The sequence below is a fragment of the Hypanus sabinus genome, chromosome 12 (assembly GCF_030144855.1).
Source record: "Hypanus sabinus isolate sHypSab1 chromosome 12, sHypSab1.hap1, whole genome shotgun sequence".
Lineage (NCBI taxonomy): Eukaryota > Metazoa > Chordata > Chondrichthyes > Myliobatiformes > Dasyatidae > Hypanus > Hypanus sabinus.
In genome coordinates, this window is record NC_082717.1 from 20,897,680 (window position 1) to 20,925,287 (window position 27,608).

General features: G+C 40.0%; 1 protein-coding gene across 1 annotated transcript; it reads right to left on the reverse strand.

The window, feature by feature from the left end:
* Nucleotides 1-100: 100 nt before the first annotated feature.
* On the reverse strand, nt 101-27,608 carry edaradd (EDAR-associated death domain). The gene is made up of 5 exons (XM_059986768.1): nt 27,531-27,608; nt 16,098-16,146; nt 7,742-7,818; nt 4,508-4,556; nt 101-1,108 (listed from the first exon to the last, which is right to left on the reverse strand). The coding sequence occupies exons 1-5, from the start codon at nt 27,606-27,608 to the stop codon at nt 723-725; spliced, it is 639 nt and encodes a 212-aa protein (XP_059842751.1). The 3' UTR covers nt 101-722.

The following is a 27,608-nucleotide window of genomic DNA, read 5'->3' on the forward strand; positions in this document are numbered from 1 at the left end:
TTTGTTCTGAACTCACTGATCTATTATTTCATGGAAATATTTATGATAATGAATGTTGCAATGACATATTTTTTCTAAACCAAGCAGGAGATTAATGTTAAACTGAAAATGGGCAGTTTGGAAAGGTCATTCACATTATATATTTCTGCCATAATTTTTGCAACAAGTACACAGAATGTTCAGTACCATCCTGCTTTCATTGGATTCAAATGTTAGATTTCCAAATTATCAAGAATTCCTCTGATGGGCTTTAAGTTACTTTAAGTTACTGTGTTGATGTGCTTCCAAAGCTTTATGTGTTAACTGAAAAATGACAGCAAATGTGTACTCTCAGTATTTCAAGTTGTAGCTTAAAACAAGCAGCAAAACAGCATTTTATGCAGAAAAGTAGCATTTAATCCATTATGATTTTAAAATATTTTCAAAGTTTCTCGGACCTAAACAAGCACATTCAGCCTTACCAGAAATTCAGCCTGTCTAGATTGCCCTGACATTTCCAATGTAAAATGAATGACATTTTTAAAGGGTAAAGGAACAGTCAGAGCTGCAGACATATAGACAGACACTGAAGTGCACACAATTCTATCACCCTTCCTAATGCTCCTCAATTCTAATTATCACTTTGTAAAAGTTTTAGCACTGAGCATTAAAAAGCACCAAAACATCAGAGATCTGTCTATATATAATTGACACAAATTGGCAGAAACACTTTTACCTTTGTTTTATTTTGTATGCCACTGTTTAGGCCACTCTCTCTCTACCCATGCCTCCAGCACTTTCAATACATCCACCCTCTTATAAAACCTGCAGAGTTCTATCAACTGTGCTACAGTTCGGTCGCTATTCTTCAGCAAGAACTCTAAAGTTGGACTTTGTTGTTTCTGCTCCAAGAAACACAGTTCATCATAGGTCATGCCCCATTTGCTGGCAAAGTTCCTCCAGTTTTTGATGGTTGGGTGCTGTGGATCCAGCTTTAACCTCAGTGTGTACAACAAATCTTCATCATTCATCATGTCACCAATGCAAGGAGGAGTGATGCATGTTGAAGTTAACAATGAGTTTCTGCATGTTTCTAAACAATATTTGCATGATTTACTGTCTTTCATATCTGCAAGTGAGAAATAAAGAATAGCTTTAGAAAACTGCTCGTCACAACATTTCTTAGTGCCCGCATTTATCACTGAAAACAACATATGGAAAGTGCGCATCAAGTCATTCATGGAAAACAAAATAAAGTGATTTCTGAAATAGCAGGCACATAATATTTAGGCTTGAACCTAATGAATAGTTCATAGAACACCTGCTAAACACATGCTACTGGGTTTTGGGAGGGATTTTCAGATCACAACAACATAATCTAAACTACAGGGTTATTCTTAGCTTTTCTGGTGCTCCTCTTGGTTTTGGTAAAATATTCTTAGCATTCTGGCAATCTGCTGTTGGACAGTTGCTACTTTACGATAACATATTTTAGAAATTCACAGCATTTTCTGTCACTCAGTTAGGGCAGTGAGTTCTAGGCCCATGCTATTTGCTGTCTGAATAAGGTTTTCTTCATCTCTACTCTAGCTTATCTGATCTTTCCTTATAGCTGTAATTTACCTGTTCTGGCAACATCTTCTTAAATCTCTTCTGCAACCCTTCTAGTATAATCACATTTATGTTGTAACACAGAGAGCAGAACTATATACAATACTCAAGCTTCTATCTAACAAGCCTTGTCATTCTAGCACATTGCCCGCTCTCATATTCAGAGTGTGGTGAACTACATATATCTGTCTGGACACGCCCCCCCGCTCTCTGCTCCTGTGGCTCCTCCCACTGACCGTGGCTCCTCCCACGGACCCTGGTATAAAGGCGATTGGAGACACCGCCCCGGCCTCAGTCTCCAGGATGCAGTGTGCTGGTCAATTGCTGCTTGTTCTTTCTTCCAGCCAATAAAGTTGATGCACCATCAATAACTCACGGAGACGTGAGGCGAGAGATAGGCTTTTATTGGCTGGAAGAAAGAACAAGCAGCAATTGATCACCAGTTATTGATGGTGCATCACAGAGCTTACTCTCTGAAAATTCCAAAGGACCAGAAAGAGAGTTTTCTGTTTGCTGGGTCTAGATCTTTCCCCAAGTTCCAACCCTCTTTCCCCTATCCCACATTCATTGTGGCAAATAGATGCCTTCTCATAATTCTAAAATGTTTCAAAAATATTTGGACCTATTATACTCTGAGGCAGTTCAACAAGAAATTCTACATGTACAAAGCTCCTCACTTTTTTTAAAAAACACTGACATTGAATATTACAGACAGGTGATCAACTATGCTATCATCAAGGAGGAGGTACAAGAGCCTGATGACACACACTCAATGTTTCAGGAACAGCTTCTTCCCCATCATCAGATTTCTGAATGGACAATTAATCCACGAACAGGTCCTCAGTATTTTTCACTCTCTTTTTGCACTACTTATTCAATTTATTTTTTGTATATACTTCTTATAGAACCATAGAACATTACAGCACAGAAACAGGCCTTTTGGCCCCCCCTTGGCTATGCCGAACCATTTTTCTGCCTAGTTCCACTGATCTGCATCTGGCTCATATCCCTCCATACACCTGTCCAAGTTTTTCTTAAGTGTTAAAAGTGAGCCTGCATTTACCACTTCATCTGACAGTTCATTCCACACTCCCACCACTCTGTGTGTGAAGAAGTTCCCCCTAATGTTCCCCTTAAACTTTTCCCCCTTCACCCTTAACCCATGTCCTCTGGTTTTTTTTCTCCCCTAACCTCAGTGGAAAAAGCCTGCTTACATTCACTCTATCTATACCCATCATAATTTTGTATACCTCTATCAAGTCTCCCCTTCATTTTCTACGCTCCAGGGAATAAAGTCCTAACCTATTCAACCTTTCTCTGTAACTCAGTTTCTCAAGTCCCAGCAACATCCTTGTAAACCTTCTCTGCACACTTTCAACCTTATTAATATTCTTTCTGTAATTCGGTGACCAAAACTGCATGTAATATTCTAAATTCGGCCTCACCAATGCCTTACACAGCCTCACCATAACATTCCAACTTTTATACTCAATACTTCGATTTATAAAGGCCAATGTACCAAAAAGTTCTCTTTACTACCCTATCTAGCTGTGACGCCACTTTTAGGGAATTTTGTATCTGTATTCCTAGATCCCTCTGTTTTACTGCACTCCTCAGTGCCCTACAACTTACAATGTATGTTCTACCTTGGTTTTTCCTTTCAAAGTGCAATACCTCACACTTGTCTGTATTAAACTCCATCTGCCATTTTTCAGCCCATTTTCCCAGCTGGTCCAGATCCCTCTGCAAGCTTTGAAAACCTTCCTCACTGTCCACTACACCTTCAATGTAATTTCATGTAATTATGTAATTTATAGTTTTTATTACCATGTATTTCAATGCACTGTTGCCACAAAACAGCAAATTTCATGACATATGCCAGTGATATTAAACCTGATTCTGATTCTGAACACTCCACCCAATGTACCATATCTGTTGAGGGGATAGTTAGCAGCTGCAGACTATCCCCTCAATTTTCTCCCCTGGAAGAAAATCAACTGTATTAAAAGTAAAAAAAATGTAACTGAATATTTTTAGTTCTCACCCACTTTTTCATGACTGCTTTTTCAGGTCTCTTGGATTGTGAATGCATACAGGAGCTCAAATGGGGTAAGGAATCTGAACGTGTCAGTATAATTTTAATTCTGCTCCTACGTTTTATGGTCTATATTTCATCAATGGCAACAATGGTAACTAAAATAATCTGTAGATAGACCTGATTACATTCACCCTACTATAATCCAAAATGCATCACATGTTTTCCATACCAATTACACACCCAGAGCTTTCTATGAATATGAATGTTGCTGGTTGTCAAGGGCCTTGGAGTTACAACATGGGTTTGGCATGGCCTCCATTTGGTACATGCATGTCTGCCTTTGAGGCAGTTCATCAAGATACCTGCCTGACATGGGTAGACGACTGCTTCCAATGTTGGAGGAAATGCACATGCATCACATGATATATGCGAGGTCTTAGTGAGCACATTTGAAAACATCCTAGTTATTTGGAAACACAAATATGTATTGTTATTCCCCTGAAGATTACTGTGTCCTACCTCCCCAGCGGCATCTAAAACCATTGCTTTAGGGAGAAGTTTCTCCACAACTCCAGGACAAGGGGTTGAGACTTTATACCCATGGTCTTCTCTAGTTTGTCTATAACTTTGGATGCAGAGAATGATACAAAAAAATTACTCATCCCACTCAATAATTAGGTAGCTACAAATAAAAAATTGAAAAACAGAAATGCAGAAGAAATATTGAGGGTAACTGGTAGTTCAACCAAAACTTGGTTTGTATTTTTTAGTGCAATGTTTGTCAAATTATAATTGATAATGTGACACTGGATTACAGCCCAAATAAAAACAGATTTAAATTTTAAGACCATGGAATTGTAAAAAAAATGGTTGTTTTACCTTCTTCTGATAAACAGTCTCCGATGTGCAGACTCTCATTCTCTTCAGGCTGCATGAAATTATAGAACAATTAAGTTAGTATTATGGTAAGCATGGCCAACATGGATCTGAAACTTGGGGACAAATACTGAACTTGAAAATTCTATGGACTTAGAAATTCTGTGGCACAGTCAAAACACAAATGTTATTCTGGCAAAAGTGGTGTTCACAAATTTGAAGGGAGCCATTTCTGAATGAGTTAACAACACTTATTAATAACATATAGACAATATAGTGCAATAATTTTACACACCCTGTGCTGTTTTTATTACTTTCAGCTCACTTAGTTGACAATTGTATAAAATCCAAAGTTAGTTTCTGGTAAGATTTTCAATTACATTGATCTGAATCTCAACTGTTGCTGGTCACTCATGGAAGAATCAGTTTATAATCACACTGAACATGAAAGGATCAGAAGCATCGCTCCTGCAGTCATATGGAAAATGCTCCACAACTCTCTGCCAAACAGCGAAACATACATCAGTTACGGATATGGGCGTGGAACTGGCAGGTAGTTTAACCTGATCAAATGTGAAACTTTCCACCTTGGGGGATCAAATAAGGAGATTGTTACATTGTTAATGGAAAGACCCTTAACAGTGTTATTGAGCCAAGGGATCTTGGGGTCAAAGAACATGGCTCATAGGCACATGAATGTGCATAAAATGAAAGGATATAGATATTTTGTAGGCAGAAGGGATGTTTGGTGGGTATTTGATTACTAATTCAATTAGGTTGGCACATTATTATGGGCCAAAGGGCCTGTTCCTGTGTTATATGTTCAACTTTGATTGACCCTAATTATGGGTATGAATAACCACAATCCCTCATATTCCCAGTCAAAATTAAGTACGGTAGTTAAAATCCTGAAAAGCAAAAGTGGTTTCACCTTCATCAGGTGAAAATTAAGTGAAAAAAGGAAAGAAATTTGACAAACAGATTGGTGCACAAGGAAGGAAGTTGTCATAATGGCAAATTGGTTGGTTTATTATTATTGGCATATAATAAAAAAACACAGTAATAATAATATAATAATACCACAATAAAAAACTTGACTTACATACCCTTCACAGAGATCCGGTCATTACAACAGTGTTTTAAAAAAGTGCAGAATAAAGTGCTACTGTTAAAGAGAAACTGCAGTGCAGGTAGACAATAAAGTGCAAGGCTATTCTGAAATATATTAAAGTGAAGAGTCCTTTTTATCATACAAGGAAACAGTTTAATAGTCTAATAACACTAGGACAGAAGCTGTCCTTGAGCCTGATGGCACATGCTCTCAGGCTTTTTCATCTTCTGCCTGATGCAGAAGGGAAAATGACTGGGGTGGGTGAGCTCTTTGATTATGCTGGCTGCTTTACCATGCACAAGTACATAGATGGGAAACTGGTTTCCATGATATGCTGAGCTGAGTTGTGTTCACAACTCTGCAGTTCCTGTGGTCACAGGCAGAGCAGTTGCCATACCAAGCCACAATGCATTCACATTGATAAAAATGTGTACCGTGCCTTTTCCTGAAGTCAATGACCTGACGTTTTGTTTTGTTGACATCGTTGAAAAGGTTGTCATGACAGCAGGCTCTCCATCTCCTTCCTGTATTCTGACTCATTGTCATCTGAGATGCAGCCCTGTATGGTGGTATCATCTGCAAACTTGCAAATTAAGTAAGAGCAGAATCTGGCCACACAGTTGTGAGAGTAGGGAGCCAAGGACACACCCTAGGTCAGGCATCAGTGTTGAGAATAACTGTGGTGGTGTTGCTGCTTAAGCTTACTGATTGCAGTCTGCGGGTCAGGAAGTCAAGGATCTAGTTACAAAGAGAGGTATTGAGTCCCAGGTCTAGGAATTTGGAGATGAGTTTGTTTAAAGTTATAGCAATAAGGTAGGCAGTGTAGACAATAAACAAAATTCTAACATAAGTGTTTTTACTGTTCAGCATTTTAGCCAAATGTCATTTTCAAGTGTGAATGGAAAGTTTATATTTATCAAAATGGAAGATCGTCCCATTTTTTCTGTGAGAGATTTTCTTTATTCTTTGTAATGCAAGGATCCTTAGGCAATGTTTTCCACTGTTAAGGCAATGTAAACATTAGTTTGCTTTTAGATTTAGATGAGGATAAAAAGGTGCTCCTTCCTCCTTATCTAGGCCATTTCTGTGGCTCCTGTACCTTCTTCCTGATGACAACAGAGAGAAGAGAGAATGACCTGGGTGGTGAAGGTCCTTGATGAGGGATGCTGCTCTCCTGTGACACACTCCAAATAGATGTGCTCAATGGTGGGGTGGGCCGAGCCTCATCCGCTACTTTCTGTAGGACTTTCTGTTCAAGGGCATTGGTGTTTCCATTCCAGGCCATGATGCAGCCAGTCAATATATTCTCCAATACACACCTATAGAAGTTTGTTGAAGTTTTAGATGTCATGCCGAATCTTTGCAAATTCCTAAGGAAGTAGAGGTGATGATGTACATTCTTCGTAATTGCATTTACTTGCTGAGCCCAGGACAGGTCCTCTGAAATGATAACACCAAGAAATTTGAAGTTGCTGACTTCTCCACCTTGGAACCTCCAATGAGGACTGGCTCGTGGATCACTGGTTTCCTCATCCTGAAGACAATAATCAGCTCCTTGGTCTTGCTTGCATTGAGTAAGAAATTAGTGTTGTGGCACCTCTCAGCCAAATTTTCAAACTCCGTCCGAAATGCTGAAATGTCACCACCTTGCATTCGACCAATGACAGTGGTATCGTCAGCAAACTTGAATACTTCACTGGTGCTGCGCTTAAAGTGAGTAGAGAAGTGGGCTAAGCACAAGCCTTGTGGTGCACCTGTGCTGATGGAGAATGTGGAGGAGATGTTGTCAATCTAAACTGACTGGGGTACAGAGTACAGAGATGAAAAGGAATTTCTTTAGCCAGAGGGTGTTGAATCTCTGGAATTAATTTCTACAGATGGCTGTATATTTAACGTGGAGGTTGATAGAGTTTTGATTAGTAAAGAGATCAAAGGTTATAGGGAAAAGGCAGGCGAATGGGGTTGAGAGGGAAAATAAATCAGCCTTGATCGAATGGTGGAGCAGAATTGAATTAGAGCATCTTTTCAACATGCTGGCTAAGCTGAGGGCAGAATGCTTTGAAATTTAATCTTTGCATAAGCTTTTAACTTAGAAGGTAATAAAGCAGAGATAAACTTGTCTCTACCCGTCTTGTCCAAGGCGTAGCAACTAAATGCTCCAGGTTAACAGTTGTTGTATCCTGTACTGGGAGATCTGAAGCACCTGTGAATGATATTAATTGAGCATTAGTAAATGCTGAAAGGTGGCATTACTCAAAAATGTAATAACTTCAGTATGAAATACATCCACCCCCTCAACATCGTCTATCTTCAGATATATTACACAAGAAATAAATCTTTCTTGATGCACCTCTTAGTAAAATCCAGAAACATTACCATGACACTATTGAGCCATATCTTATACATCTCTGCTAAGCCGACGATATGGTGACACAGCATTGGGGAAAAGACTGTTACCTTCCACCTTATTTTTACCTCTCATGATTTTAAATATTTCTGTAAGGTCACACCTCATTCTCCTACATTTGAAATATTTGAAACATTTGAAACATCATTCATAAATAGGTCCTTGTTGATTTGATTTTTCAAAATGTATCATCCCATATTTATCTGCATTGAAAGCCATTTGCCACTCCTTGGTCCAGTGATCAAGATTGTTCTACCCTCATCTTTTGGTTACCTTTCAAAAAAACTTCTGAAAGGTTCATTTTTTTTCACACAAAAAGCTATGCTGACTCCTAATCAAACTCTTTCTAACCCTCACAATGCCCTCCAGAAACTTGTCCACCACTGATGACAGGTTGACCGGTCTGTTGTTCCCTGACATGTCCTTGTTACTCTTTTTAAACAATGGAACAACATTAGACACCTTCTAATCTTTCAGAAGTTCAGCAGTGGCTAATGATGAAACAAATTGCTCTACACAGACCTCCTCAACTTCCTTGCTAGCTTTCCACAAAGTGCAAGGATGCAGTTGGTCAAGCCCTGTGGGTTCATCCCCTCAATGCGCTGTAAGGCTACAGACACCTTTTCCCTGGTATATGAATAAGCTCCAAAACATCTCCACTTGTTTTCCTTATCTCTTGAACAACCATAATTTTTTGTTTTCCTTATCTCTTGAACAACCATAATTTTCTCCTCAGTAAACTCAGTGGAGAAATATTTATAAGAAGTCCAACATATCTCCTGTGGATCAAGACATTGCTGATCTCTAAGAGGACCTATTGTCTTTCTCCAGCCACCCTTTTACTCTTAATATAGCCATGGAACCTCCTGTGATTTTCCTTAACCTTACCTGCCAGACCCATCTCAAACCCTCTATTCCCTGCAGATATCCTTCTTGAGAGTATTCCTAATCTTTTTATAGTTATTTGTTTGATTCTGACTTCCTAAACCCTATGTATGCTTCCTCCTTTTTCTTGACCAGAGCTTCAATATCGCTCATCAGCCAAGGTTCCCTAAACTTGCCTTCACTCTAATAGAAACATGTTGTCCCTGTGAACCTGAATGATCCTTTTCCAATACTACCTTAAAACTAATAGGACTTTTGTCACTAGATCCAAAGTACTCCCTAACTGCCCCTTTTTACCCTGCCCCATTCTCAAAGAGATCCAATGTTGTATCCTTCTGAAAAGGGTCTTCTATACTGTATATTGCCTCACTCATTAAAATTTGCCCATATAGGATGCAATCTACAGTACACAGATAAACATTGGTGGGGGTCAAAGAGGTCATACCAAATTTTTTTCACCTCTAGTAGAAGTAGAAGCACTGGTGAGCTTTTCTGGCATTGGGATCAATGTGGTGGAACCAGGACAGTATTAATGATGTTAACTCCAAGAAACTCCTTGACTTCAACACCATTATTGTAAACAGGAGCATGTGCACTACTATTCCTGAAATCAATTACTAGCTCTTTGTTTTGCTGACCTTGAGGGAAAGGTTTGTCATGACACCATGTCACTGGGTTGTAATGTTGAAATTGTACAAGGCATTGGTAAGGCCAAATTTGGAGTATTGTGTACAGTTCTGGTCACCGAATAATAGGAAAGATGTCAACAAAATAGAGAGAGTACAGAGGAGATTTACTAGAATGTTACCTGGGTTTCAGCACCTAAGTTTCTGAGAAAGGTCGAATAAGTTAGGTCTTTATTCTTTGGAGTGTAGAAGGTTGAGGGGGGACTTGATAGAGGTATTTAAAATTATGAGGAGGATAGATAGAGTTGATGTTGATAGACTTTTTCCATTGAGAGTAGGGGAAATTCAAACAAGAGGACATGTTGAGAGTTGGGGGCAAAAGTTTAGGGGTAACACGAGGGGGAATTTCTTTATTCAGAGAGTGGTAGCTGTGTGGAACGAACTTCCAGCAGAAGTGGTAGAGGCAGTTTCGATATTGTCATTTAAAGTAAAATTGGATAGATATATGGACAGGAAAGGAATGGAGGGTTATGGGCTGAGTGCAGATCAGGTGGGACTAGGTGAGAGTAAGCATTCAGCACGGACTAGAAGGGCTGAGATGGCCTGTTTCCGTGCTGTAATTGATACATGGTTATATGGTTCTCTACCTCCTTCATGTAAGAGCAACACTGGTGGGCTTATTTTTAAATTCAAGCAATGAGTATGTGCTATAATGAGGGTTTAAACTAATTTGGCAGAGGGATGGGAACTGAAGTGGTAGTCCTGAGGATGTGGTAGTTAGCTTACATAGAGGGGCAGTGTGTAGTTAGACTCCTTGCAAGGAGAGGTCGATGATAGGGAAAAATTGCAGTCAACAGGATGAGTTGCAATATAAAAGGCAGACAAAATTGGAAAGGGTGAAAGCAGGACTGAAAGGGTTATATTTGAATGCACACAGAGCACGGTAAAAGTTAGATAAACTTGTAGCATAGTTACAGATTGGAATGTCTGATGTAACGGGACTCACTGAATCATGACTAAAAGATTATAGCTGGATGCTTAATGTCCAAGGATGCACATTGTTCCAAAAGGACAAGCAGGAATGCAGAGGGGATGGCATGGCTCTGTTGGTAAAAAATGAACTTAATAGACAATAGCCAATAGGTGCAGAAGTAGACCATTCGGCCCTTCAAGCCTGCACCGCCATTTTGAGATCATGGCTGATCAACTACTATCAATACTCGGTTCCTGCCTTGTCCCCATATCCCTTGATTCCCCTATCCATCAGATACCTATCTAGCTCCTTCTTGAAAGCATCCAGAGAATTGGCCTCCACTGCCTTCCGAGACCCTCACAACTCTCTGGGAGAAGAAGTTTTTCCTTAACTCTGTCCTAAATGACCTACCCCTTATTCTCAAACCATGCCCTCTGGTACTGGACTCTCCCAGCATCTGGAACATATTTCCTGCCTCCATCTTCTCCAATCCCTTAATAATCTTATATGTTTCAATCAGATCCCCTCTCAATCTCCTTAATTCCAGGGTATACAAGCCCAGTCTCTCTAAACTCTCTGCGTAAGATAGTCCTGACATCCCAGGAATTAACCTCGTGAATCTACGCTGCACTTCCTCTACAGCCAGGATGTCCTTCCTTAACCCTGGAGACCAAAACTGTACACAATACTCCAGGTGTGGTCTCAACAGGGCTCTGTACAAATGCAAGAGGATTTCCTTGCTCTTGTACTCAATTCCCTTTGTAATAAAGGCCAACATTCCATTAGCCTTGTTCACTGCCTGCTGCACTTGCTCATTCACCTTCAGTGACTGATGAACAAGGACTCCTAGATCTCTTTGTATTTCTCCCTTACCTAACTCTACACTGTTCAGATAATAATTTGCCTTCCTGTTCTTACTCCCAAAGTGGATAACCTCACACTTATTCACATTAAATGTCATCTGCCAAGTATCTGCCCACTCACCCAGCCTATCCAAGTCACCCTGAATTCTCCTAACATCCTCATCACATGTCACACTGCCACCCAGCTTAGTTTCATCAGCAAATTTGCTGATTTTATTTTCAATGCCTTCATCCAAATCTTTGATGTAAATTGTAAACAGCTGTGGTCCCAATACCGAGCCCTGTGGCACCCCACTAGTCACCACCTGCCATTCTGAGAAACACCCATTCACCGCTACCCTTTGCTTTCTATCTGCCAACCAGTTCTCTATCCATGTCAATGTCTTCCCCCCGAAGCCCTGAGCTTTGATTTTACCCACCAATTTCCTATGTGGGACCTTATCAAATGCCTTCTGAAAATCGAGGTACACTACATCCACTGGATCTCCCTTGTCTAACTTCCTGGTTACATCCTCAAAAAACTCCAACAGATTAGTCAAGCATGATTTACCCTTGGTAAATCCATGCTGGCTCAGCCCAATCTTATCACTGCTATCTAGATATGCCACTATTTCATCCTTAATAATGGACTCTAGCATCTTCCCCACCACCGATGTCAGGCTGACAGATCGATTGTTTTCTCCTTCCCTCCTTTCTTAAAAAGTGGGATAACATTAGCCATTCTCCAATCCTCAGGAACTGATCCTGAATCTAAGGAACATTGGAAAATGATTACTAATGCATCCGCAATTTCCAGAGCCACCTCCTTTAGTACCCTAGGATGCAGTCCATCTGGACCTGGGGATTTGTCAGCCTTCAGTCCCATCAGTCTACTCATCACTGTTTCCTTCCAATCTGTTTCATTTCCTCTGTTACCCTATGTCCTTGGCCCATCCAAACATCTGGGAGATTGCTTGTGTCTTCCTTAGTGAAAACAGATCTAAAGTACTCATTAAATTCTTCTGCCATTTCTCTGTTTCCCATAACAATTTCACCCAATTCATTCTTCAAGGGCCCAACGTTGTTCTTAACTATCTTCTTTCTCTTCGCATACCTAAAAAAGCTTTTGCTATCTTCCTTTATATTCCTGGCTAGCTTGCATTTGTACCTCATTTTTTCTCCCCACATTGTCTTTTTAGTTAAGTTCTGTTGTTCCTTAAAAACTTCCCAATCATCTGACCTCCCACTCACCTTAGCTCTGTCATACTTCCTTTTTTTAATGAATTTTTAACTTAAATCATTAAAAAGAGGAGACATGGGGCAGAAGCTGTTAAATCATTGTGGGTGTAGCTAAGGAACTTCAAGGGTAAAAAGACCCTGATGGGATTTACATACAGATCCTCGAACTGTAGTAAGGATGTGGTCTACAAATTATAATTGGAGATAGAAAATGCATGGCAAAAGGGCAATGTTACAATAGTCATGGGGGATTTCAATATTGAGGTAGTTGGGGAAAATCAAATTGGTGCTGGATCCCAAGAGTAGGAATTTCTAGAATGCCCATGAGATGGCATTTTAGAGCAGCTCGTGGTTGAGCCCACTAGGGATCAGCTGTTCTGGATTGGGTGTTGTGTAATGAAATAAAATTGGTTAGAGAGCTTAACATAAAAAAACCCTTAAGGCAAGTGATCATAACATGATTGAATACGTCTTGAAGTTTGAGCAGAAGGTAAATCAGATATATCAGTTTTATAGCGGAGTAAAGGGAATTACAGAGGCACAGGAAAGGAGCTGACCAGAATTGATTGGAAAAAGCACTGGCGGGGATGATGGCAGAGCACCAATGGCTGGAATTTCTGGAAGCAATTTGGATGGCACAGGACATATACATCCCAAAGAGGAAGAAGTATTCTAAAGGAAAGATGACACAGCTGTGGCTAACAAGATAAGTCAAAGCCAAATAGGGCAAAAATTAGTGGGAAGTTAGAGGATTGGGAAGCTTTTAAAAAGCAACAGAATATACCAAAAAAGTCATTAAAAAGGAAAATATGAAATGCAAAAGTAAACTGGACAGTAATACTAAAGAGGATACCAAAAGTTTCTTCAGAATGTAAAGTGTAAAAGAAAGGCAAGAGTGGATATTGGACTGCTCGAAAACGCCGTTGGAGTGGTAATAATGGGGACAAGGGAATGGCAGATGAACTGAACAAGTATTTTGCATCCATCTTCATTGTGTAAGACACTAGCAGTACACTGGAAGTTCAAAAGTGTCTGGGATCAGAAGTGTGCGAAGTTGCCATTACTAGAGAGAAGTTTCTTGGGAAACTGAAAGCTCTGAAGATAGAGAAGTCATCTGGACCAGATGGTGTACACCCCAGGGTTCAAAAAGAGATGGTAAAAGAGATTGTGGAAGCATTAGTAATGATATTTCAAGAATCATTAGATTCTGGAATGGTTTCAGAGGACTGAAAAATTGCAAATGTCACTCCACTCTTCAAGAAGGGGGAGAGGCAAGATAATGGAAATTATAGGCCATAAATTATAGACCTCAGTGGCTGGGAAGATGTTGATTAGTAAGGAAGTCTCAGGGTACTTGGAGGCACATGCTTAACAGGTTAAGAACCCATGGTATTACAGGAAAGATACTAGCATGGAGAGAGCAATGGCTGATCTTCAGGAGGTGAAGAGTGGAAATAAAGGGACCCTTTTCGGGTTGTCTGCTGGTGACTGTATTCCACAGGGTTCTGTGTTAGGACTTATTTTTATGCTAAATGTTAATGACCGGATGATGGAATTGATGGCTTTGTTGCAAAGTTCGCAGATAATACAAAGATAGGTGGACGGGCAGGTCGTTTTGAGAAAGTACAGATGATACAGAAAGACTTAGACAGAATAGGAGAATGGGCAAACACTTAGCACAGTGTTGGGAAGTGTATGGTTATGTATTTTTGGTAAAAATAAAAGGATAGACTATTTTCTAAATGGAGAAAAAAATCCAAAAATCTGAGTGTAAAGGGAATCCTTGTGTATGATTCCCAAAAGGTTAATTTGTAGCTTGATTTGGTGATGAGCAAGGCAAATGCAATGTTTGTATTCATTTCATGAGGACCAGAATATAAAAGCAAGAATGTATTGTTGAGACTTTTTAAAGCACTAATGAGGCCTCACTTGGAGTATCGTGAGCAGTTCTGGGCCCCTTACCTTAGAAAAGATGTGCTGACATTGGAGAAAGTTCAAAAGAGGTTTACAAAAATGATTTCAGGATTGAAAGGCTTGTTACATGAAGAGTGTTTGATGGCTAAGGGCCTGTATTCACTGGAATTCAGAAGAATAAGAAGTAACCCAATTAAAATCTATTCAATGTTGAAAGGTCTCGACAGAGTGGATGTGAAGAGGATACTTCCTATGGTGGGAGAGTCTAGGACCAGAGGGGACAGCCTCAGAATAGAGGGCCGTCCTTTTGGAAAGACGATGAAGAGGAATTTCATTAGCCAGAGAGTGGCGAGTCTGTGGAATTTGTTACCACCGGTGGCAGAGGAGGCCAAGTCTTAATGTATATTTAAGATCGAGGTTGATAGATTCTTGATTGGTTAGGGCATGAAGGCAGAAAGGGAGAAGGCAAGAGATTGGAGCTGAGAGGGAAAAAAAAATCAGCCATGATGAAATGGTGGAGCAAACTCAATGGGTCAAATGGCCTAATTCTGCTCCTATATCTTACGGTCATATAGTCTATAACGCTGGGCAGGGTATCACTTGGATGAAGCAATAAACTGAGGTTTTGCCTTCCCTTTCAGAGGGACATAAAATATATTGGAATAATTTTGGTGAAGTATGGTGAGGTAATACTTGGTCAAAATTTATCACTGTCAAGATGTCTCATAAAATAGCTTTGCATTTATTGCATAATTTGCTGCAGGGCTTGTTGTAAGCAAGTTTGCTGCTACATTACCTACACTAGGGACTTCTGCAGATCACAAAGGGGAAAAATAAATGCAAGATTTTCTTTTGATTAAAAACTCAATCTTGTTAGCTTTATGTAATTTTTAACCTCCAAATTAATACTCTGTTTAGCAAAACAATTCTAAATTTAATGTGTATTTCCAGATTTGTTTGGAAAAATGTACAATTTCACTTTTGAAAAAATAAATTCTATTAATGTTCTCAATAATGCTCTGTCTAGTTCTATATAACATGTCTTTGTCCCATTTCATATTGTCAGAGAAAGATGGAATACGTGACATATTATCAAAAGTAAAAATTGAAAAGCTATCTGAAAGGTCTTTATGGACTGTCATGAGTAGTTGCTCAAAAGATGTAACATTAAAACAGGTTCTCTATCAATTGTGCAACAGTGAGGATGAAAAATCAAGCAGCATTGATAGCACATTATTTAAAATAAGCTTATAAGTTGAATCATGAACCTTCTTGCCCCATTATCAAGGTCCTGACTCATTTGTTTTAAATCAAAGATTTATTTAATGGGTTAATGTCTTTATTTTAAAATATTGCTAATTAAATATTTATTAACATCACAGCACAACTTCAAGATGAATGATTTTAAAGTGGTCCATTTCTTTGTCCTAGGATATTCAGCTAGCATTAAGTTTGACATTGCTATTGATAGAATATAATGATATTTGAACATGCTGATTATGCAAAAAAAAGATAATTTGAATTTTATGTAAAACACATTGCGATTATATTATTAGGCTAGGTGAGATTTGCAGATGTGTTTTTTGGTGAAGATACCTTTGATGGAAACACTGTGATCCGTAGCTTGAATAGGATATTTTTCAATCTGTGGATAGAGAAAGATAAAAGTATTAATATAAGTATTTACAGTATCTATCAGAAAATTGCTGGCTATATTCTTGTCCTCACATTTATTTTTACAGCACGTGCCACTGGTATGTGGCCCAAAATACACTATGCATGTACATGGAGCATATAAAAAACATTTGAATGAATTCTGGGTGCAAATTTTCAAGATTTTAGATTGTAGCAGAAATTGCATACAAAAGCTCTGGAAGCAAATGTAAAGTGTCAGATTTTATTCATCTAGATATTTGACAAGCATGTCACAAAGGCAAACTGGTCTTAACAGAAGTTTTTTTTTACAAGTAATTTGTTTTGAGTGATCAGGATAGTTTTAGGTGTGTAAAGAGTGCTCTAAGACACCCTTCCCACAAATGGCAGTTAATTTGTCACTTGTGCCAACTGTTTATTTTAAATCTAAGGCTAATATATTTCTTCCAACCAAGGATATGAAATAAGGAAGTGCCTGGGAATAAATCTAGGAAAATAGGATTACATCATGATCTTGCTGAAGAACACAAAAAAAGTTGCATAAGTTAAATGGTTTACTTCTACTTCCATGTTTCTAGTGTTTGTGTTGGAGGGTAAAACATTCTTCACTGAGGAAAAAATGGTTGTGAGAGATACTGAACAAAATATGAGCTTTCTAATACTCACCTAGAAGAAGAAGAGAAGAAAGCCCTTAACTCCAAGTGGAATCATCAGGATGCTGTCGTGACGGCAATTTTGTTTTTAGCAGGCTTTCTTGTTTTTCCAAGGCTGAGTTGCTAGCTCCACGCTTAACCCAGCATGGATGGAAAGCGTGCAACGGAGCCGGCTGGATTCGAACTCGGGTGTCATGGTCCGGTCCATGAGGTCCACATTCTGGTTCACAGACTGGTCCATCAATCCTTATTCCAGGTTTTCTGGTTTTCCCTTGTTCTGTTGGTGCCTTAATTGAGGCACATGATTCTCATTTTGGGCTGGCTACATAAACAGCTCCTGGGTTTGGGTTCAGGTTCAGTGCTGAGGAGGAGGGAGATGAAATTTGCTGTAGAGTGAAACTCACAAATAGGGCTGGACTTGGGGCTGAGGAACTGCTGGGGTGTTGTGGGGGACATTCTGTGGGAATATTGACTAATGTGCCTGTATAGGTCCAGAATGATATTCATACATGGTTCCTTGCAAACTCTGATAGGATGGCAGGGAGGGAGACTGAGGGTGACAACAGCATCACGGAGTTTGAGTGGGAAGAGGGACTAAGAATAGGAAGGTGATGGATCGGAATAGAAAGAAAGGAAGTGGGTCTAGCGTAGGTGGATTGGAAAATGAGGGAAGAGGAGTTGAGGAGAAGGGCCCAAGGGCAAAATTGCTAAATGTAGTGGTAAGATTTGAGGGGGAAGGGGGAGTAAAGAAAACCAATCTGCTTAATCTAACAAAAATCATCAGAGGGCAAGTAGGGAAAGTGAGTCATGTGAGAATTTTAGGAGATGGAAACCTGCTGATAGGATGTAAAACTAAAGAGCAGATGGAGAAGGCAATGAAGGTGACTAATGTTGGGAAAGTCAAAGTGTCCAGGGTTGTAAGAGTTGAAGCACAAAGGGTCAATGGTTGCAAGGGGGCGATCTCTGGGGTTCCCCTCAATGTTAATACGAAGGAGCTAGTGGAGAACTTAAGGGTGAGGAATAATTCAGTGAAGAGTGTGAAAAGAATGACAAGTGAAGCAGAGAAAAGGGAGACTGAAACTGTTCTGGTAGAATTTGAGGATAAGGTGCCTCCAAAGGAGTTATATGTTGGATTTCTGAGATACAATGTAAGAGAATATATACCAAAACCTATGAGGTTGCCAGGAGTTTGGGCATGTGGCCAAAGTGTGCAAAGGAAAGAAGATGTGCAAGGTGTGGTGGGGAACATGAATACGGAAAATGTGGAGAGGGAGTGGGACCAAAGTGCTGTAATTGTGGAGGTAACCATAGTGTAGCATACTGGGGAAGTGAAGTGGTGAAAAAAGAGGTGGAGGTGCAGAAGATAAGGGTGAAGGAAAAGGTCTCATGCTGAGGCAGTCAAGTTGGCAGGACAGAAGAAAATGAATGAGGGAGTGGCAGCTAAAGAAAGGCAAGATAAGAATGTATGGATAGAGAAGAAGAAATTGGTGACCTTTATAGCAGGAGTGGTAAATGCAACTCATGAGATCAAATCTAAAACTGAAAGGATTCAGATTATTGTGAAAGCTGCAGAGCACCATTTGGGTGTGATAGGATTAAAATGGGAAGAGGTAAATGATGAACTCAGGGTACAGTCAAGTCAAGAGGCAGTATGTGTGGGTTGATATTACAAATAACGCTACTTCTTCAATGGAATGCAAGAAACCTGATTAGTAATGGACAAGTTTTCAAGCAGTTTATAGCTAGTAGGAGAGAAAAGCTAGATGGCATGTGTATCCAGGAGACCTCGTTAAAATCTAATTTAGATTTTGTTTTTTTATGGTTATGAGGCAGTAAGGTGAGACAGGAGAAAGGGGTGAGGAAGAGGATGTGTAACTTATGTAAAGCAAGGTATTTATAGAATACTAGGTATAGGAAGTGAACAAGAGTATGTGGTAGTAAAAGTATGGGCTGAAAGGAAAGAGTTGGTGATTGTGAATTATTATAATCCATGCAAAAGGCTAGAGTTAAACAAGCTTGAGGAAATAGAAGGGCAGAATAGTAGTGACGTTGTTTGGTGTGGTGATTTTAATGGACATAATGTATTATGGGGGAGCGACAGAACAGACATCAATGGTCAAGTAATAGAGGAGTTGCTAGATGAGAAGTATTTAGTGTGCCTAAGTGATGGCAGTAGTACTAGAATCAATGTTAATACAGGTAAAGAATCTGTGCTTGATCTTACATTAGTATCAAACTCTATTGCATCAGTATGTGAGTGGTTAGTGTACCAAGAAGGAACTGTAGGAAGTGATCATGACCTAATCTGGCGCAAGATAAATATTTCTGCCTCATTGGTCACAGAGAATATAGGTGGGAAATGGATCCTTGTGAAATTCAATTGGGAGAAGTTTCTGGAAAAAAGTGATAGATATCTAAGTCAGGTCAGTGATGAGATGGAGAGGTGTGGGGGGATGATAAAAAGGATGGGATCCATAATGCTATGGATCCAGTGGTGTGTCTAGAGGATGAAATAAGAAAAGCTCAAGTAAATAAAGAGACAGTGGTTGCAGTTTTTTTTGATGTTGAGAAAGCTTATATGTTATGGAAGAAGGGGCTCCTAATCAAGCTGCATTTAATGGGAATTGGGGGGGGGCAATGTTCAATTGGGTTAAGGACTTTTTAAATGGGAGAACTACTCAGGTGAAGATAGGATCAGAGCTATCAAGCCAGTATGTTGTAGAAAACGGGATGCCTCAGGGGAGTGTAGTGAGTCCAACTTTATTCTCCATTTTGATAAATGATATATTCGTAAATATACCAACAGAAGTGGGGAAGTCATTGTTTGCAGTTGTTGGGGCTTTGTGGGAAAAGAGGGAGAAATACTGAACAATAGTTATGAAAATGCAAGATGGAATGAATCAAATTGAAGAGCGGGGGACAAAGCGGGGTGTTAAATTTGAAGTGGAGAAGACAAAAACCATGTTCTTTACAAGGAAAAAGCTCAGGGGACTTAATCTGACTCTGTATGGAAGTAACCTAGAGAGAGCTGAAAGTTTTTGGTTTTTGGGGGTGTACTTTGACTTAAGATTAACATGGAGAGAACATGTTAGATAAGTAGTTACTAAATGTAAAAATGTGATAAATGTCATGAAGTGTCTTGCTGGTTTGGAATGGGGTGCTGATTTTGCATCACTGAAGTATATTTATGTAGCATTAATAAGATCAAGATTAGATTATGGAAGTATTGTAAATGGGTCAGCAGCAAAATTTGTGTTAGCAGAACTGGATATCGTATAAGCTCGGGCTCTAGGGATGTGCTTGGGAGCAGTTAGAACTTCCCCGGTGTGTGCACTCCAAGTTGAAGCAAATGAAATGCCATTGGGGCTGCGACGTAAACAGCTGGAGGCCAATTACTGGAATAATTTAAGGGGGCATGGTGATAGCCATCCTACAAAAAAAGGGTGTTGGAGACATGCTGGGAGAAGAAAAGGACACAAAAAGAAAGTTTTGGCTGGACAGGAGAGCAAACATCAAAAGATATGGGTGTATATGTTAAAGAGTTTTGTCCAGGTGTGGTGTGGCCTGTCAGACCTTTCTGGGTATTAGAAAATCCCTGGGTAGATTTGGAATTGCTTAACATTAAATGCAGTAATAAAATGGCTGATATACTCTTTGAATATCATAGGTATAGGGAATGTAAGTATAAAGACGTAGATTTTTACGGATGGATCAAAGGATCCAGAAACAGGTGCAACAGGGTCTGCAATTGTTGTGCCAAGTTATCAAGTGGAAATTAGCAAGCGAATGATGGATTGCTTGAGTGTTTATGCAGTTTTTGCTAGACAAGGCAAAAATATCGTATTCATGTGGGTTCCAGCACATTTGGGTATTACGGGAAATGAGACAGCAGATAAGCTGGCAAAAGCAGCAGTCAAAAACGGATCTGAAGAGGTCAATATTAAACTATCAAAATCAGAAGGGAAGAGCATAGTGTGGAGAAGGATAAATCAACAGTGGCAGCAGCATTGGGATGGAGCAATAAAAGGAAGACATTTACATTCAATTCAGAATAGAGTAGATATGGGAAGGAGTAGGGGAGTAAAGCGGAAGGAACAAGTAATTATAAGTAGACTAAGAATTAGGCACAGCAACCTTAATGGTACTCTGGCCATAAGTAAACATCCAACAGGTTTTTGCGATCTATATCCTTATTTCAAGCCGGAAATTTGCACAGGAAAGACAACAAATGCTACAACAATTACACAAAATAGGGCTGGTAGAGAACAGCGTTAAAGATTTATTGGAATCGGGGAGGAAATGATTGTTTAGTTTTTTAAGGGCGACGAGACTTATGACTTTAGACAACTTTAGGCAGTCAAGTGAATGGACAATGAGGGACAGTAAATCCTGAAGATGGCAGTAATACAACAGTGTGGATGCCAACTGCCATAAAAACTCAAGGAGGAAGAAGAAGAAGCTTCATTGCTGATGGGAGAAGTGCCTCTACATATAAGACAAGTTAAGTTGGGCCTGCAGTATTGGGTAAAACTAAATGGCTTCAATCACAGCTATCCATCAAAATGTCTTTTGCAGGAGACATCGAAGCGCCAAATTAAAATTAAAAGATATCCATTTTTAGATTTGGTTAATATCTGGGCTGTGAAATTGAAACTAATTGAGGAGGACATAGCTGTCTGAATTTGCTTGCCACCCATTCCGTTTTGGTTTTTGCCAGAACCAGAAGTAGACCTATTCCTCCTTTTTCAGCCTCAAGGAAGCAGAACAATTTCAACAGTGTTGATTGTAAATGAATATTTAAATAATAAATGGGGATCTTATCTGAAGATTTTTACTGATGGCTCTGTGGACCCAGAGAACAGTAAGGCAGGATTTGGGATGTATGTGTCTCAGTTTGGAGTTGAGATTAGACACCAGGTTTCAGATGGTATTTCTGTCTTTGCCACAGAATTATTAGCAATCCTCTGGCCTTATGGTGGATAGAAGACTCTCAACCATGCAGGGTTATCACCTGTCTGGATTCTGCTGCTGCCTTAGAGGCTATAAAAGGGAATAAATCAAAAGCTCATCCTGACATAGTTATTGAGATTCTCTTAGTTTTGTTTAGAATAGGGAAGATGGGTTGTGAAGTTAGATTTACATGGATACCTGCATGCTGGGGTGGAGGGAAATTAAATTGTGGATGGCATTGCCAAGTCTTCCTTACAGAGTGGGCAAGTAGGAATTAGAATACCCCTAGGCAGAGCAGAATTGAGAAGCAGGATAAAAAAGGCATAGAGAAGAAATGGCCAGAGGACTGGGAAAATGAATTAAAGGGAAGGCATTTCTTTTCTAGTCACCCTCTAGTTAAAAAGGTCTCAGACTGTTACCCTTTAAATCATAGAGATATGGTGAAATTAACAAGACTTAGGCTGGGGGCATTGTGGGCTAAACTATTACTTAAAGATAATAGGAAAACATCCAACTGTATTATGTGACTCTGGTAGTCCAGAGACAGTTCAGCATGTTTTGCTGAGTTGTAATTTATATAAAATTGAAAGAAGAATATTGTTCAAGAGGCTGTCCGACTTAAGAGTATTTTGTTTTTCTATTAAATCTTTGTTTGGCCTCCAAGAGAACCACCATCTGATTGAAAAGTTTATTATTCTGTTTCTACGTGCGACTAGTTTATATTTGAGAATTTGAGTTTCTTAAAATTCTGTAATTAATTGTACATCCTGCAGAGGGCAGTAATATACCTAGATGCATCTAAACTGCTGCAAATAGAAGAAGATGATGATTCTGTGCTGGAATGTTCTCTTCCCCTTCTTCCTGAAGCCTTGCATGTATCGCTGTCAAGTTCTACCACTGGAGCAAGACCAGAGCCTTGCTGTGTCTAGATAAGGAACTGTCTATCGTTGTTTGGAACTGTCTCTGTGTCCACGTCTTCACTAGGTAGGTCTGGCCGTTTGCCGTTAACTTGTGTTGGGAACCATCTCTGTGTTCTGTGTATGAGTCCTGGCTCTATGTCCTGCTCCCTAGGAGGGGTCCTGACTCTGTAGATCCCTGACCCCAAGTCCTGTTCCTAAGGAGGGGTCCCGGCTCTGTGTTCCATGTCCCTGTCCCTCCCCTCCCTCCCTCTCTCTCTCTCTCTCTCTCTCTCTCTCTCTCTCTCTCTCTCTCTCTCTCTCTCTCTCTCTCTCTCTCTCTCTCTCTCTCTCTCTCTCTCTCTCTCTCTCTCTCTCTCTCTCTCTCTCTCTCTCTCTCTCTCTCTCTCTCTCTCTCTCTCTCTCTCTCTCTCTCTCTCTCTCTCTCTATCTCTCTCTCTATCTCTCTATCTCTCTATCTCTCTATCTCTCTATCTCTCTATCTCTCTATCTCTCTATCTCTCTATCTCTCTCTCTCACGACCGAGGCTCCGTGCTCCCGTCTCTCTCTCAAGACTGAGGCTCCATGTTTAGGTGTCCCAAGATCGAGTCAAGGGTTCAAATTCTTGTCCTGTCCATGTGCCTCATCCTGTGCAGGAGTTCCATGTCTAGTCCTGCAGACAAGCCTCGAAGAACCCAAGCCATGTCCAGTCCTGTAGCCACGTCATGTCCTCACCTAGTTCCGGGGTCCGAGCCTGAGTCAAGACCCAGGTTCTGGGTCCTTGTCCAGTCTCCGGCTCAGAGTCCATACCCTAGCCTCAAAGAACCCTAGCCTCATCATGTCCTCACCTAGTTCCGGGGTCCGAGCCCGAGTCAAGACCCAGGTTCTGGGTCCTTGTCCAGTCTCTGGCTTGGAGTCCAAGCCCAGGCTCCTAGCTTCCAGTTCCTTATCCTGGTCCCACTTTCCTAGCCAAAGTCCTAGCCCAAGTCTGTGTTCCTGTCCCAGCTCTTAGTCTGTGTCCTGTCCCCATCCTTAACTCTAGTCCAGTCCAGTTCCTAGTACTTTAGTGTCTGTGTCTTGCATTTGGGTCCGCTCCCAGTGCCCACCTTATGACACACACAAAATGCTGGTGGAACACAGCAGACCAGGCAGCATCTATAAGGAGAAACGCTGTCGACGTTTCGGGCTGAGACCCTTCGTCAGGATCCGAAACGTCGACAGTGCTTCTTCCTATAGATGCTGCCTGGCCTGCTGCGTTCCACCAGCATTTTGTGTGTGTTGCTTGAATTTCCAGCATCTTCAGATTTCCTCGTGTTTGCCCACCTTATGACATCGGGAGCCTCCGCTCCAAAGTCCGGCGCTGATGCCACTAGGCCACCGGCTGGCCACTTACCTAGTATCAACATAATAAATTATCAAGTGAGAAATATGATTTAAAGGTAGCCTAATTCTACCAATACACAATCTGTATTCTTCCACAGGAATGTACTCTGTTTTGAGGAGAAATAGGTAGCAGTCAAAGGTTTTTTCAACTGAATATTAGAAATATTAACTTCTTGTTTTGCTGCTATTAATAAAACTACCAGCAAACATTCTGAACATCCTTGTCTGTGTCAATGGTGCTGAGGTGCAGATGATTGAGACCTTCAAGTTTCTTGGTGTAAATATCTCCAACAGTTTGTTCTGGTCCATCAATGTGAATGCTATGCCAAGAAAACATAATAGCACCTCTACTTCCTCAGAAAGCTAAGAAAATTTTGTATATCCCTGATAGCCCTCACCAATTTTTACAGATGTGCCATAGAAACCTATCAGGATGTATCAGATCTTGGTATGACAACTGCTCTACACATGACTGCAAGACATTTCAGAGTTGTGAATGCAGTTTGATCCAGATGGAAAACAACCTCTCATCTATTGACTTCCCCCTACCTCAGAAAAACAGCCAGCATCAACAAGAATCTGTCTCAACATTCTCTCTTCACGACTCCCACCCCTTTCCATCGAACAGAAGATACAAAAGGTTGAGAACACATACCACCAGGCTCAAGGAGAACTTCTATCCAGCTGTTGTAACACTCATGAACACTTAAATGCTAGGAATTAATTCCTGATCTCACTATCTGCCTCATCATGGCCCTTCTACTTTATTGATCTACTTGTACTGCGCCTTCCCCATCACTAACACATACACAGTACATACTTCGGTAATAAATTTACTTTGAACTTTGATATATTGCATTCTGTTTTTGTTTTCCTTTCAAGCTACCTTGATGTACCTATATATTGAATGATCTGTCTAGATGACATGCAAAAAAAAAACTTTTCATTATTTCATGGTACATGTGGCAATATTAAATCAATTACCAAATGGTACAGTGCTCAAAGTAGCAAGCATGCAACATAGCCTGTGAAAGAAGATATTTCAAGAATCTAAGTAATCAGTAAATTCCCTAAGTACAAGGTGCAAGTCACTGACATTATTTTGTAGTGTGGCAATGAAGAAGGTGTATTAATATGGCACCTTTCATACCTTCAATATGTTTTCCCCAAACAACAAATTACCTTTAAAGTGCCACCATTGTTGCTTTGCAAATCAGGCAACAAAACAGTGCACAAGAACTTCCATTAAGTTCTGGACAGTATCTTTTCCTCCATTTAACAATGTCCAGTTATGGATTGTTAACATTCATAGCTTCTAGTAATACGTTATGTATTAAGACGCTTGCACAGAATTCTGCACTGTAGATGTTGACAAATAACAGTTTTGCAGAGACGTCATCCTTACCACTGATTCACACCTGAATAAGTAGTTTTAAGACAAACTATCATTCCTATAATTGTTTGGACCTTGCTGGATGTTGCTGCCATTTTTCAACATAGGTGCCAATAATTTTCAAGTCCTGATCACATTCCACTTACTATTTTTTAGCATCAGTCATGTGGAGGGTGTTTAAAGATCAATTGCACAGAGTACAGGGAAGGTATGCTGCTGTTAGAAGGAAGAATAGGGATGGAAAGATAAGAGAACTTTAGATATCCAGAGAGGTGATGAATTTAGTCAAGAAGAAAAAAGAAAAAGTATGTAAAGTTTCAGAAGTTAGGATCAGACAGAGCACATGAAAAAGATAGAGAAACCAGAAAAGAACTAAAGAAAACCAGGAGGGACCAAGAAAAGTTCTTAGCCATTGTCAAGCACATAGAAGACAGAGGGTAGTGGTTAAAGGGACTTATTTGAGCTGGAGGTCTGTAATTAGTGGTGTTCCACAGGAATCTGTGCTGTGGCCTCTGCTGTTTGTGATGTATATGGATGACAATGTAGATGGGTGGGTTAGTAAGTTTGTGGATGACACCAAGATTGATGGAGTTGAGGATAGTGTGGAGGACTAGTAGTGAATACAGTGTGATATAGATCATTTGCAGACATTGGCAGAGAAATGGCAGATGGAGTTTAACCCAGATAAATGTCAGGTGTTGCACTTAGGTAAGGCAAGTGCAAGGAGACAGTACACTGTTAAAGGCAAGACCCTTAATAGCGTTGCTGAGCTGAGAGAGCTTGGGGTCCAAATACATAGTTCCATGGAAGTGACTACACAGATCGATAGGGTGGCTAATAAGGCTTATGGAATGCTTGCTTTTATTAGACAAGACACTGAGTTCAAACATCAAGAGGTTATGTTGGGCTACATCTGGAGTATTGCATACATTTCTGGTCGCTCCACTATAGGAAGGATATTGAGGCTTTGGAGGGAGCAGAAGAGGTTTACCAGGATGCTGCCTGGTTTAGAGGGCATCTACTATCTTGAGAGGCTGGACAAACTTGTGTTGTTTTGTTTGAAGCAACGAAGGCTGAGCAGAGATCTGATTGGGGTTTATAAGATTATGAGAGGAATAGGTAGAGTAGATAGGAAGTATCTTTTTCTCAGAATAGAAATGCTCAATACCAGAGGGCATGCATTGAAGGTGAGAAGTGATATGTTCAAAGGGGACGGGAGGGGGATTTTTTTTACTCATAGTGGTGGATGCCTGGAATATGCTGTCTGATGTGGCAGTGGAGGTAAATACAGTATATCAGAGGCTTTTAAGAGACCCTTAGATGGACACATGAATATGAGGAAGATGGACTTTGTGTAGGTAGGAGGGATTTTTTCGGGACTTGTTTGATTTGGCAATGTGGATCGGCACAACATTGCACAACATTCCTGTGCTGTACTGTTCTATGTTCTACATTCTATAGAACCATTTGTAAACATTGTAAATTTTTAACACCTTGATAGATAGCAAAAATTGGGATGTGAGCTGTCAAAGGTTTTCCAGGATAGCTTCATGGTCAGAACTCACTCTGATCTACATCACATTGTTTGAAACTCTTTGGGCTTTAGCAGTGAGTTCAATGACCTTCTGGGTAAACATGATCAGTCCCTGAATTTGGAGGCAACAGGAGTTGTATGGATCAATATAATTTATAGATCCAAAAGAATTTTTCAAAATTTTACAAGCATTACGGAAGCTGACAATTTGTCATCAAGGTAATTAAATAGTATTGGCATAGTTTATTATTGACATATGTAGCAAGATTTGTATGGTGAAAAACTGGTCTTGTATACTATTCATACAAATCAAATCATTACACAGTACATTGAACTAGCTAATGTGGAAAAAAAAAGTAATAATGCAGAATAAAGTGTAGAAGTTACCACAAGAACTAGTGCAGTGCAGTTAAAAGATAAAGTGCAAGATCATAGTGGGTGGACTGTGAGGCCAAGAGTCCATCCACAAATGAATTAAGCAAAATCCACCATGTTACCCACCAAATCCACCACATATTAAAAATGGGCAGGTGGTGATAAAGTTCATGAGGTATACATCAGCCATACCTTTTCTGGAGGGGCACTAGGATCTGTATCCTCAACAGCAATTCGGGGAATTTCTGTTAAAGACAAAATAGCAAGCAT